Raw genomic sequence first — 14090 nt, 5'->3', positions numbered from 1 at the left:
TCAATGATACATGAGGCCGAAGTCTCAAAGATAAATCGATATAGGTATTTCCCGTTTACAAAATTACGGATGTATTGAGTTGATTTTTAAACTAGAATAGCTAGATATTCTTATTTCTGTGATATCTGTCATATTATCGCCTATTTCTGCCTAGCCGTTGTAACTATACTGAGACCTTAGAACTTATATCTCAAGGTGGGTGGCGCATTTACATTGTAGATGTCTATGGGCTCCAGTAACCACTTAACACCAGGTGGGCTGTGAGCTCGTCCACCCACCTAAGCAATAAAAAAAATAAACGCGTTATATAAATCCAAGATCATCTATTACGTAGGTATCCGCAAACAAAAAAAAATGTTATCAGCGCTAATAATATTGGTTTCAAAACGTGACATGTCACAATAATAAGCGGAAAAAAGATAGTCATTCCGTAAGAGCAATTTAAGGTCAATTCACTTTGATATCCGATGTCAAATAGATCAATTCTTATATGGTTCAGATAGTTCAGGCGGGTGTCAGTGTTTGGTTGTGTTTGATCGTCTCAAGAACAAAAATGAGTAAGGTAGGACAGTTTGAATTATATTTGGGTAATATTTGATAACCTTTTTATTTATTTATTTATTTAAGGATTACCGACAGGGTTTACAGTAAGACATAAAATAACATTGACATGTATAGAGCAATTGATAACTGCAATTCTAATTAGAGGCAATCACAGTATGCATTACATTAATATATCAATAGAGATTTAACAATACTATTAATAATAATAAAAAATTAAAAACAAAAGAAAGACAACAAGGACAGTAATACCCGAGTACTCAGACAAAGGCTAATTAAGGTATGGCTAGTCTATGGAAGGTTCGCCTAGAACCACGCCGTATCTTGACGTGGGTAGCGTAACGCCGGCTTCTCACGTTGGCCCCAGCATAGGCCCCAAGGCCACTCGCCCAACGTGTAGTTCCAGAAAATAGCATTGGCCCCAACGTTGGAGCGAAATTTGGTAGTTGGTCTCTAGTGTCGGTTTTATCAATGGAATCTATGCCAACGTTCGCGATGTTTGCGCTTTGTTCAGTCCTGTTGTAACACGCGTCGACTTTTATTATTTTTTTATTTATTGCTTAGATGGGTGGACGAGCTCACAGCCCACCTGGTGTTAAGTGGTTACTGGATCCCATAGACATGTACAACGTAAATGCGCCACCCACCTTGAGATATAAGTTCTAAGGACTTAGTATAGTTACAACGGCTGCCCCGCCCTTCAAACCGAAACGCATTACTGCTTCACGGTAAAAACAGGCGGGGTGGTGGCACCTACCCGTGCGGACTCACAAGAGGTCCTACCACCAGTAGCAAGGAATAATTAAATAAATATATTTTCAGGTGAATGTACCCAATTTCAAACTAAACAATGGTGATGAGATCCCAGCTCTGGGCTATGGTACGTGGTTAGGAGTCAGCGAAAAGGTACTAAATATTTGTTTTGGGTGATAAACCGCACAATCAAAAGCCGATAAGCTAAAAGCTTAAGATCTTTATTACCTAATTATTGATTCATTAGTTTTTCCAACGATATGATACTATTTGTCGTGAGGCTTTTCAGACTGACTCTCTTTCTCTTTCTTTTTTTTCTTTCTTTTTCTCGCTCTCTCTTTCTCTCTCTGTCCGGATATTTCACTCATTAGTATACAATTAAGTTACGAAGTTATTCAAACAGTTAACAGTTGTAGACCAGAGAAGCATAGGTCCCGTGCGAAGGTCCAGCTGTTTTGTGTAGTTTCAAGGAGAGAGAGAGAGAGAGAGAGAGCGAGAGACAGATCGAAAGTCAACTACCTCCGTTCTACTCAAGCGGCGCGTACTGTGAAAAACAATTGAAGGTCTCTTCCACTTCGATAAAGCGGCACGACACGAGAACCCTCTCATTGTGGCCGCCGTTAACTAGATTCCCGATCCTGCGGAACGAATGGAAAGCAATCGACGTCACCCCAAACACGTCATTTCGGATCCTCCCGATCCACTTATAACGTGTCTGTGTCTGAGGGTGCCCCTTGGGTATGCGGATGTTACATGAGGCCAAGTCGCGTCACTCCCCAAAAGGTGGTCTATGGGTCGAGAGACACGGGGCCGAGTCGCACCACTTCTAGACACGTCACCACCGTTAGACAACCGGTGAACAGGAGACTCTGTGAGGAGGATCTCAGGGCGCCACCACTTACCGCTCTGGGAGACTTACACCAATAAAAGAAACAAATAATAAATACCAAAATTGTGTTTATTGAACACAGATATAAAACATTATAATGAGCTAAATTTACAATAGTTATAATATAAAACTAGTGAGAGGTTACGACACAAAATTTAGATAAGTAAAGATGGTGTGTCGGTATTATACACCGAACACTCGAGAATGTTACACAGAAAGAAAATTAATATAAATTAGTTAAAAGAAACAATACGCTTCACCGGATCACTTCCCAGCAACCGGGGTTGCTGTATGCGAGTGAGGCTGGGAATGCAGGTGTGTTCTACGTCTACCGCAGTCAAGCAGCATTTCTTGGACCCACTTGCTAGAGCTCCCCGCTTCTGACAGCGTCCATATGTGAACAGAAGGTCACGCTCTGCACCCTAACTGCAGTACTTATTTTGTACCAGTTACAAGGACCTACGTGTTAAGTCATAATTATATTTTAAATTTCATTTAATTAAAGTTTGTGGACACAGTATGGAGAATAATTCAAAAACACTCACCCTGGTTTATCACACGACACCAAGGACTAATGAAACTGACTTTGGTAAATCAAAGAATATAGTCACCTCGCAGCTCAAGAGATGTTACACGAAAGAGCTTTGACTTTTTTTTTTTTTTATCCTATATATGCTGATAGATTTGAGAGGCTATTTCAGCGTACCCTAGCTTGTGTAGGTGAGCTCGCGGGGCTCAAACCGGAGAATTGCTAACACCGCCCTAGCAAGAGCAGTGCTTCGCAGAATCTACCACCGGATCGGAAGCGCGACCCACTGAGAAGATCCGGCGAGAAACTCAGTGGGCTGTGTCTGTGGGTTAATTCGCTCGTCGAGCCCTTCGTCGCAAGCGACGGGTTCGGCGAGGACGGTGACCGGTGCTTGTATTGCCTAAAAGCACCGTTAATGGATCAGGAGGATCCGTGATGACGTGCTTTGGGCGACGTCGACGGTTTACCAAACGATCTACAGGATCGGGTATGTAGTTTCCGGCGGCCACGACAAGAGGGTTCTCATGTCGTGCCGCCTTCTCAAAGTGGCGCAGCGATGCCGACTGTAGATACTTACTGACGGGGAAGCTTTGACAAAGTGAACTTGTCCTTTTATATGATTAATGTGTCGTTTCTCGAAGATTCTTCATGCCAGTTCAAATTCAAATTCAAATTCAAAATCATTTATTTCAACTTAGATGTCAGTATGACACACTTGTTGAATGTCAAAATACAAATAACAATGTTAACTCTACCACTGATGTGCAAAATCTGTCGTCGCACAACATAAAAATTGCACAGTCACGACATGCAGTGTCGAGTATGCGAGCTTCAAAATCAGATTCTCCACACTGCGCCACGTAGCAACGCTAGATGGCGTTAATTAAAAAAAAAATTTAAATTAAATTTTCTGGCGTTACACACTAAGGGTGCTTTTAGGTACCTCAAGCACCGGTCATCGTTCTCATCGAAGGCGTCGCTTGAGACGAAGGGCTCGACGAGTAAATTAACCCTCAGACACAGCCCACTGAGTTTTTCGCCGGATCATCTCAGTGGGTCGCGTTTCCGATCCGGTGGTAGATTCTGCGAAGCACGGCTCTTGCTAGGGTTCGTGTTAGCAACGTCATCAGGTTTGAGCCCCGTGAGCTCACCTACTAGTTAAGGCGACGCTGATATAGCCTCTCAAGGCTATCATCAGCTTATATATAGCTGATATAGCCTCTCAAGGCTATCATCAGCTTAGGTAGGAAAAAAAAAGAAGGTCTTATGCCGGAACCACACTGCGTTATGGGCTATTGGCCTTATTCGTGTCCTTTGAAGTGTGTCAAGAAACCGACAAGTCGACGGATACGCGTATTTGCTATTCGTCTTTATGTGTTTTGCGTACGAATAAAGAGAATATTGGCGAATATACTCTCCACACTAATTCGCCGTATGCGCGTGAATAACGCCCATAACGGTTAGCGAATAACGCAGTGTGATTCCAGCATTACTTACAACCAGTATACGAAGGGTGGTGAGACATTGTTAAGAGTCATTTGTATTTATCTGCAAATTATAGTACATTATGTCGAAGAGAAATGTGTTTTTATGCATTCGTTCTCTGAATTTCTTTATCTATGTGTAAAAAATTTTCACTGAAATAAGAACACATCCCGAAAAGTTACAAAGTGTTAATGTCTGCCGTTCTCCTTAACCTGCTGCGGCGATATGTGGTTTAAGTGTTCGATTAATGTTTTTTTTTTTTTCATTTTTATCACTAACCCACAAAATGACAAAACTAAATACACTATCGATAACGCTTATCGACAACAATAATGCGCATCACTATGCCCGTCCATAAGGCTCGTGAGTGGAAGAGAGAACGAAATACTCGCTTCACCGCTCCGATTTTTTATTACCCAAACTGCACGGACAAAATAATTCTACTATAGTATCTAAAATTGTATAGCGACTCAGCTTGACCTTTGTATTGATAATTTCCACACTTCTTCTTACTTATTAGATTAGAAACTTTGGTTGACTTATCAAAACTGCATCAGACAAGATCATGTCCAAAGAGAGGTCATAAAACAAACACAAAAACCGTAGATCAATCAGCATTAATTAAATAAAACAATAATTATTTCCAGTCGCCGGGTGCTGATCAACCTGCCGAAGAATTTGGTGTGAGTATCACATATTTATAAAATACACTAGCTGACCCGGCACACTTCGTAAGTAGTGCCTCAATCGATAAATAAAAGACCTAAACTTTTGTATAAAATAAACTTAAAATAAACAAAAGGAATCCGTCCGACGGGGGAACACATCAAAGGGAAAACAAAATTGTTATTTTTATTTAATTCCGAGCATTTTCGTATTTATCGACATTTTAAACCTTCTCTGGACTTCCACAAATAATTCAAGACCAAAATTAGCCAAATCGGTCTAGCCGTTCTCGAGTTTTAGCGAGACTAACGAACAGCAATTCATTTTTATATAAATGGATTTTACGGTTTAATATTAATGTCGTGGTGTGCAACTAGACGGGACATATGACCTACAATGACTAAAAGATATAAACTAAGACGGAGACTTCACATTGTGGCATCCAGACTGAAAAAGATGACAGGGAAAAGGGGGGAACAACTTAATAGACAACAACACGAATGAGCCGACCGTTTCATTGTAGGCTTTTATTGTTTCCGACATTTCCTAGAGTGGAGTTTTCGCGGTCGCCAATTAAATATTGTACGGACTACCCTCTATTTTTCTGGGTAATCACGTGTCTGTTTTTTTTTTATAGCTTAGATGGATGGACGAGCTCACAGCCACCTGGTATTAAGTGGTTACTGGACCCCATAGATATCTACAACGTAAATGCGCCACCCACCTTGAGATATAAGTTCTAAGATCTCAGTATAGTCACAACGGCTGCCCCACCCTTCAAACCGAAACGCATTACTGCTTCACGGCCGAAATAGGCAGAGCGGTGGTACCTACCCGTGCGGACTTAAGAGGTCCTACCACCAGTAATTACGCAAATTATAATTTTGCGGGTTTGATTTTTATTACACGATGTTATTCCTTCACCGTGGAAGTCAGTCATGAACATTTGCTAAGTACGTATTTCATCAGAAAAATTGGTACCCGCCTGCGGGATTCGAACACCAGTACATCGCTTAATACGAATGCACCGGATGTCTTATCCTTTAGGCCACGATAACTCCAAACTGTGAACACAAACAGAAATCTAAACGGTGCGGCCAGACTCAAGCTTAATCTTTCTTGCGCGTATGCCCTTCAAACGCTGCTTCTAGTTCTCACTGATAGACAATGGCTTGACTATGTCACTAGCCTTGCTAAAGGGCGGACCTACCACTGCCTTCTAAGGCCAAATCTAAATACCAATTGCATTAGGACAGAAACTATGCCATTCGTCAAACTAGGTCCCAAAAATATCCTCTCGGCATATAGAAATGCGGTGACGCAAGAGCAACCTGCCATCAGAACTTAAGGAACTTAGGGGGGGAGACGAAGAAAACCTAATACCAGCGTCTTCTGATTAGTAGCCGATAAAGTTTTTATTGTGTAAGATCGTCTGGACTAATCTTTAAACTAAGACGTGAAGCAAAAATTTTGTATCAATTTTAACAAAAATTGCGAGGACGGAGGAGTATGAAATTTCCCACACTTATAGAGAATATAGAGAATCTTAATAATATTTTTTAAATGTGTATTAAAAATACATTAAATAAATAAAAAACATTACACACACTACCGTGTATTTGACACACACACGCATATATACTTTTTTGTTTATTGTCAAACTTTTATTATTGTTTATAGTCTGTGGTCTAATTGAGAATAGATTGATATTGTTTGTCTCAAATATTATTTGTCCATAACTTATATAATCGAAATCTGTGATTAAAGAAGTATTGTAATTCGTTGACAATATAACTTTTATAATACATACTATGTAAATACGTCTAGAACCAAAATAACTATTTTTTCTGTCAACAGTTTGATTTCGACGGCACTGACATCCCGAAGCTGTTGGACGCTCTCTCCTACGCCATAGACATCGGCTATCGTCACATAGACACAGCACACTTCTACAGGGTTGAGCCAGAGATAGGCCAAGTCGTCCAGGAGAAAATAAATGGGGGTGTCGTAAGGAGAGAAGATCTTTTTATAACAACCAAGGTCAGTTTGTTCGGAATTTCATAGGAAAACAAGCAAAAGACGCAGACGATAAGTTTTTTTTTCCTACCTAATCTGACAGCCTTGAGAGGCTATTTCAGCGTAACCTTAGCTAGTAGGTGAGCTCACGGGGCTCAAACCGAAGTGATGCTAACACTGGCCCTAACAAGAGCAGTGCTTCGCAGAATCTATCACCGGATCGGAAACGCGACCCACTGAGAAGATCCGGCGAGAAACTCAGTGGGCTGTGTCTATGGGTTAATTCGCTCGTCGAGCCCTTCGTCGCAAGCGACGGGTTCGACAAGGACGGTGTCCGGGGAAAAAGCATTTGCTGATAAAATGATTGAACGAATGCTTCATTTTGGAGTTAAAATTTTGGAATCTCATGCCAACTTAACCCGGTAATTGACAATTTTTTTCGCTGATAGTCTAAGGGTCTATCCCAGCTACACGCGAACTGGTAGATAATTACGTAACCAACTGAGCAAGTGTATTATTACCTACATACATAAGCTAATTACCGGGTCATTGGCCATGGTTAATCATAGGAATAATACTCAATAAGCACACTTCGGGCTTATTTAGAAATTATTAACAAACAATCACCTCAAAACCAATACTTAAGAATCGGATGAAAATGGATTAGTATTGGAACACGGCGATGTATATTATTAATCACTTGCAAAAATAGAAATTTTGTGTAAGATGATTTAGGTCCAATTAGCATTAATATGATTTTTTATTGATTTGTTTTTTTTTAGATCATCAATTTCATATGGTGGTTTCTGCCGTGAAGCAGTAATGCGTTTCGGTTTGAAGGGTGGGGCAGCCGTTGTAACTATACTGAGACCTTAGAACTTGTATCTCAAGGTGGGTGGCGCGTCTACGTTGTAGATGTCTATGGGCTCCAGTAACCACTTAACACCAGGTGGGCTGTGAGCTCGTCCACCAATCTAAGCAATAAAAATTAAAAAAAATGGAAAATTATTCGGTATTTGTTTTCCATTTTTTTAATATGCTGTGTGCATGTATTGTATTCTTAGTTCCCCAAATAAATGAGTAAATGAAATTTTTAGGTTTGGCAACACTACCATCGTGCAGCCGATGTAGAAGTCTCGTTGAGGGCTTCTCTGCGTCGTCTAGGACTAGACCACGTCAACTTGGTGCTTATGCACTGGCCTATGTCAATTAGTGTAAGTACGCTTTTCTTAAAAATTCCGGTTTCCGTTTCCGGTCCGGTGGTAGATTCTGCGAAGCACTGCTCTTGGTAGTGTTAGCAACACTCCGGCTTGGGCCCCTCGAGAGCTCACCTACACGTTAGGGTTACGCTGGCATAGCCCGTCAAGGCTAGATAGGGAAAAAAAAGGTCAAAAACTACTCCTAACAACATAAAGGAATTTTTTTTTTTTTTTGAAAAGTCTGAGAAATGCCGGCATCATGGGGACCATCACCGGTCTACCAATTCATTGCTCGTTCAATTGAAGATTTGCTCAGCAATTTCATCAGCCAATTGATCTTAGACTTGAACTTCTCTACCCGTTTTAACTAGCAATGTGAAAATCCGAGTCTGCCTTGCCGTATTCGTTCTCAAGATAAGAAATTGCGTAAAAACGTAGTTGGTTGCTTTTGCGCCTCGCGCGCCTTTTCCGATGCGTAGTCTCCTGCGAGGAATTAGGGGAGGTGGAGGACCTTGGCCCTCCTCGTCTCCCTCTTCCTCTCTGGAGGTGCCGAAGTCCGACATAACCCGGTCCGTTACCCCCTTCGACCGGGTATCCGTATATGGATACCCCAGCGTTAAAAAAAAGGGTATATTGTGAGTCCACATGGGTAGGTAACACTATCTTACCTGTTACTGCAGCGAAGCAATAATGCGTTCCGGTTCGTAGGACAGTCCTTGGACTACACCATTGAGATTTAAGTTTTCTTTTTCATTACAGCAAGAAGGGGTAGACGAAAAGATTGACTACCTGGAGACGTGGAGAGGGCTTGAGGAGGTCCTCAAGAAGGGACTGACGAAGGCCATCGGCGTGTCTAACTTCAACATCGAACAGATGAAGAGGTTACTAACCAACTGCAACGTGCCACCCGCCGTCAACCAGATCGAGGTATATATACACATTAACTAGCAGACCCGGCCACACGTGGCTGTGGCTAAGGTTTTTGTTTCTAAATAACACGCGGCCGGCTATACTAATACCAAAAATGAACAAAGTAAGAACAATTGGATTTCACTGGAACTGGATTTCACTGGAATATTCATTGGCACTCAATAAATATTCCGATCATTAATCGAAATAAAAACTATCCTATGGCCTAAGTTGGAACAAAACAAATATTGAGAAGATCCGGCGAGAAACTCAGTGGGTTGTGTCTGAAGGTTAATTTACTCGTCGAGCCCTTCGAAGACCTGAACGAAGACCAGTGCTTGAGGTACCTAAAAGCACCGTTAGTAGATCGGGAGGATCCGAAATTACGTGTTTAGGACAATTATTGTAAGAACGACAAAGCCGATGTTGACTATTTTCATTTCAGGTCAACTTGAACTTGTCTCAAGCAGATTTAGTCGGTTACTGTCAAGCGAATGAGGTTGTGGTTGTGGCGTATTCGCCTTTCGGGACCATGGTGCCGTCTCGAGCAACCCTCAACAGTCCTGAACCGAAGCTTGACAACCCTGCCATGCTGGCTATAGGAAGGAAATATGGGAAGACGGTCACTCAAGTCACTTTGAGATACTTGGTAAATGTTTTCTTCAATGCTGCTGCAACTACTGGTGGTCTCTACCCATACCGTACCCTATCTACCCATCTACCATACTGTGTCTAACCATAAAACTGGAACTCATTATAGCTGCGTGGGTATATTGTAATACCCACTCTGGCGGGTCTAAAATACCCAGTGGATTGTGTTGAAGTAATAAACTTATTGATTTGTCATACGTTTTTAACATGTTTATAAGTTTTGAAGTTAATCGTACCTCTTCTACATATTTGATGAGAATTATGTTGAAAGATTCCGATAAATATACCAAAAAAAATTTGTTACCCGCCTGCGGGATTCGAACATCGGCACTATCGCATCGCTCGATACGAACTCACCGGCCGTTTAGACCACGAGGACTTCGAACCAAGATCTTTTCGCTTGTAAAAACAATAGACATATTCAAATGCCTATTGGTTTTTACCTAATCTACTTATTTTTACCGTCTTTAACAAAAATTTCAACGATATTTGACGTTGTTTTATTTTTAAATAAAAGAACACTTATTGCGGCATAACTATAATAGTTAGACATGTGCTGTCGCGACACTCTTTGCAAATAATATGTTCCACAAAGTCGTAGTACATTATTTTATTCTATCATCAATAGTTTTCGCAGGGCACGCGATGTAAAGAATATTTTAGGTAATTTTTTTACACCTTTGGTTACATTATTGGAGTTTTAGTAAGGACCCCAAATTTTTTTCAAAAAAGGTAATAGCCTATATCACTCGGAAATAGTGTAGCTTCCAAACTGAAAGAATTTTTCAAATCGGTTCAATAGTTTCGGAGCCTATTCAATACAAACAAACAAACAAATCTTTCCTCTTTATATAATAGCCGGCAAATTTCTTGAGCATTTGTTGACGTAGTGGGGGTAAGTTTGCGCATGGTACACTCACGTGCAAAAATATTATTTACTCTGCGTCATAATGCAATTAAATTATTAAAATCAACATATGTATTTATTTATATATTTATTAGAACATCAACAAAAAATATAGGTTAATAATTGTAATAATTTAATCTTGGGGTAAAATAGATATTCCTTCTATTAAGTCAAAACTAGAGCTGTTGCCAGGTCTTCGTTCAGTTGAAGCGAAGCTGGTATTTGTAATTTTTTTTTCGTTATCATAATCTTGACCATTATCATCATCACTGTTTTCATCACCCGAGTCGCCATCATCGTGTTAAGTCGACATAGGGCTCATCGGTGTAGTTTACGACTCGGTCGGTTCGATCTTCTTTTTTGTCTATAATTAATTATTTTTTGAAGATATTCGATTCGTAGTAATCGAATGTTACTTTTTTCAATTACCAGCTTCCGATTATTTTCTGTTTTTTTTTTCCATCTTAAGCCTAGCTCTTTCATAATTCGTCGTAAACTTCATTCCGAGCCATTAAAATGTATATCTTCTTTAAAATTTTCGAAGCCTTTTTATTACAGTTTGAACGAAACTATCCATTCCGGTAACTTTCTTCTTCCCTGATCTTTTCTTACCCGGAGTCCCAAGCACGATGAGCAAGCCAGAGCCTTTAGCTTCGTTAATAATGCACCTAACAGTACTCACTGATGTTTTTGTTGCTTCCGAAGTCTGTTTTACTTTTTCCATAATATCATTCTTCCCCTGTTTTATAATGAAGCAATATACGTCGTACACAATTTTTCTACCCTTTCTTTTGAATACTCCACCAGTTTGTCGCGGCATAGTGTATTTTTTATAAAAAATCAACAAACACTCAACAAATAGCAATGGCAACAAAGTCAACAAGCAATTATAATAAAATATAACTTAACGATTAATAACGATAGATTTTTCACTGTACGCAAGCGTACTTTACGCAAGGTTCGACTGATCTACCAATAACGCGCTCGATACGATTTCCCCTGCCATGCCGTCGCGCCTCACCCTCACCACCAAAGTGATCTAAAATTCGGTTCTGCGCAGCCAAGGTCATTTGCTCACGATGTTTGCCGGTTACTATAATATTAGTTTAGATTAGTATAGATTAGTTTTGTTGAGTACGTATTTCATTAGAAAAATTAATACCCGCCTGAGATTCGAACACCGGTGCATCGCTCAACACGAATGCACCGGACGTCTTATCCTTTAGGTCAATATATTATTATAGATGAATGTCGAAATTTATATTGTAATTCCAGTACCAGCGCGGTATAGTGTCTATACCGAAGACTGTGACCAAGAGTCGAGTGCTGGAGAACGCCTCGATCTTCGACTTCCAGCTGGATGACGAGGACGTCGCCACTCTGGCGCAGTTCGACAACGGCTTCCGGACGGTCAGGCCGCTGTTCTGGCAGCCCTACGAGAACTATCCCTTCGACGTGGTCCCTGGACAGAAGCACGTCGACATACCGATCGCCATGCGCAAATGGAAGAATGGTGCCAACGGTGACATCGATTAAGCTATCATGAAATATGGATTAATTAAATGAGATTCAGGATACACATCTTGTAGTTTTCTTGTGCCTTCTCATCAAGGCGAGATGACAGCCTTTCCGCTTTGATTTTACATCTATGGACAAGTCGGCATATACACGTAACCTCTTTATCTCTCTCTCTCTCTCTTCTTCAACCCCAGCCAATGCTGACTTTTTTTATTGCTTAGATAGTTGGACGAGCTCACAGTCCACCTGGTGTTAAATTGTTACTGGGGCCCATAGACATCTACAGCGTAAATGCGCCACTCACCTTGAGATATAAGTTCTAAGGTCTCAAGTTACAACGGCTGCCCCGCCCTTCAAACCGAAACGCATTACTGCTTCACGACAGAAGTAGGCAGGGTAGTATATCTCAAGGAAGGTAGCGGCGTTTACGTTGTAGATGTCTATGGGCTCCTGCAACATCAGGCTGGCCGTGAACTCGCCCATACAACCAAGCAATCAAAAAAATTAAAAAGTTCATCAAAAGAACAACTAACAAATTCAATTCAAATTCAAATTCAAAATCATTTATTTCAACTTAGATGTCAGTATAACACTTGTTGAATGTCAAAATATAAATAACAATGTTAACTCTACCACCGGTTCAAAAAAAAGCCACAGTCCTGAGAAGAACCGGCGAAACAAACTCAGCGGGCTTCTTTTTTTTTTTTTGGATTTTGTCAAATATTTCTTTTTTTTTTTTTAAATAAGAAAACATATTTACATTATACGAAAAAACAAGTCAAAAAAATACAATTCAAATAAATAATAATAATAATGAAAAATGAAAAGGCCAGGAGCGAGAGCCTCATTCCCACGTAGTGCCATCTAGTAAAAAATCCTTAACTTTATAATATGCCTTGTTGCAATTTCCTGGTATTAAAATTATTATCAATAGCGAACGATTCCTATTGAAAAACAAATTTGAATAATCAAAATAAAAAAAAAAAAACAGTTGCTATGTACATATTATGTTTCTGTAGAACGGGTTCTCAATTTATTAATGCTCACCGTTCACTTATACACTCGGCGACAAAACACACGACTCTGGCTTTACAAAAAAAAATACTCATCTATATATTAATACGTGAAGCAAAAACTTTGTATCCCTTTTTACGAAAATTGCGCGGAAGGAGGAGTATGAAATTATCCACACTTATAGAGAATATAGAGAAGAAGTGCACAATGCTAATATTTTTTTTTAAATAATGCATAAAAGATACATTAAATCAATAAAGAAAACATTACACACACTAGATACCATGTATTTGACGCACACACGCATGCATACTATTTATTGTCAAACTTTTGTTCTTGACGTCTGTTGTCAAATTGAGAATAGATTAAATATTGTTTGTCTTTGTTAATATTTTTTATAGTGTAGTCTTGGCGAAATTTGTGATTATAGAAGTATAAAATACAATCATAATAGTGTACAAACTTACAATTCCAATTAATTATAGTCGAATTTCGACTACTGCGGGACCTATAGTAATTGTAATTAGACATGCTTTAACAAAAACCGACTTCAAATAGAAAATGAAACAAGATATTTCAAAACAAATGAATACACACTAAAAACAATAATCATCGAAATCGGTTGGCGTGATATTGAGTTATTGAGTTATCCATATATTTGTCGCGCACGTGCTTAATTAATGCAAATTTATATGGTTTTCTCACGGATACCACTATCAGAGCTGGACTAAATTGAAATGGGATCACACGGGAAGCGTTAGCTTTCTAATAAAAAAAGAATCATCGAAATCGATTCACCCAGTCAAAAGCTATGAGGTAACAACCATAAAATAAAGTAAAACATAGTCGAATTGAGAACCTCCTCCTTTTTTGAAGTCGGTTAAAAATTCACAGAATGCGAACACATGAACACAGATTCATTGGTGCTGTGTACCTAGAGATGTTTGAACAATCGAAATTAAGACCGGGAGCGAAATGGAGACGCGAAAAGAA

The 14090-nt window shown here is 39.7% G+C and overlaps 1 protein-coding gene across 2 annotated transcripts; it reads left to right on the top strand.

Annotated features, from left to right (window-relative positions):
- Positions 1–448: 448 nt before the first annotated feature.
- LOC114245668 (aldo-keto reductase AKR2E4) lies at positions 449–12144 on the top strand. Of its 2 annotated transcripts, XM_028177917.2 has the most exons (8): positions 449–562; positions 1384–1467; positions 4865–4900; positions 6741–6923; positions 7997–8113; positions 8858–9025; positions 9453–9656; positions 11841–12144. In XM_028177917.2, the coding sequence occupies exons 1-8, from the start codon at positions 491–493 to the stop codon at positions 12099–12101; spliced, it is 1125 nt and encodes a 374-aa protein (XP_028033718.2). In that variant the 5' UTR covers positions 449–490; the 3' UTR covers positions 12102–12144. The 2 variants fall into 2 exon arrangements, with proteins under 2 accessions (XP_028033718.2, XP_089589652.1); XM_089733526.1 differs by lacking the exons at positions 4865–4900; positions 6741–6923 and having other exon boundaries at positions 450–562.
- Positions 12145–14090: the final 1946 nt, after the last annotated feature.

Source organism: Bombyx mandarina, chromosome 02 (assembly GCF_030267445.1).
Source record: "Bombyx mandarina strain Sakado chromosome 02, ASM3026744v2".
Lineage (NCBI taxonomy): Eukaryota > Metazoa > Arthropoda > Insecta > Lepidoptera > Bombycidae > Bombyx > Bombyx mandarina.
This window is presented reverse-complemented; position numbering and strand designations above follow the sequence as displayed.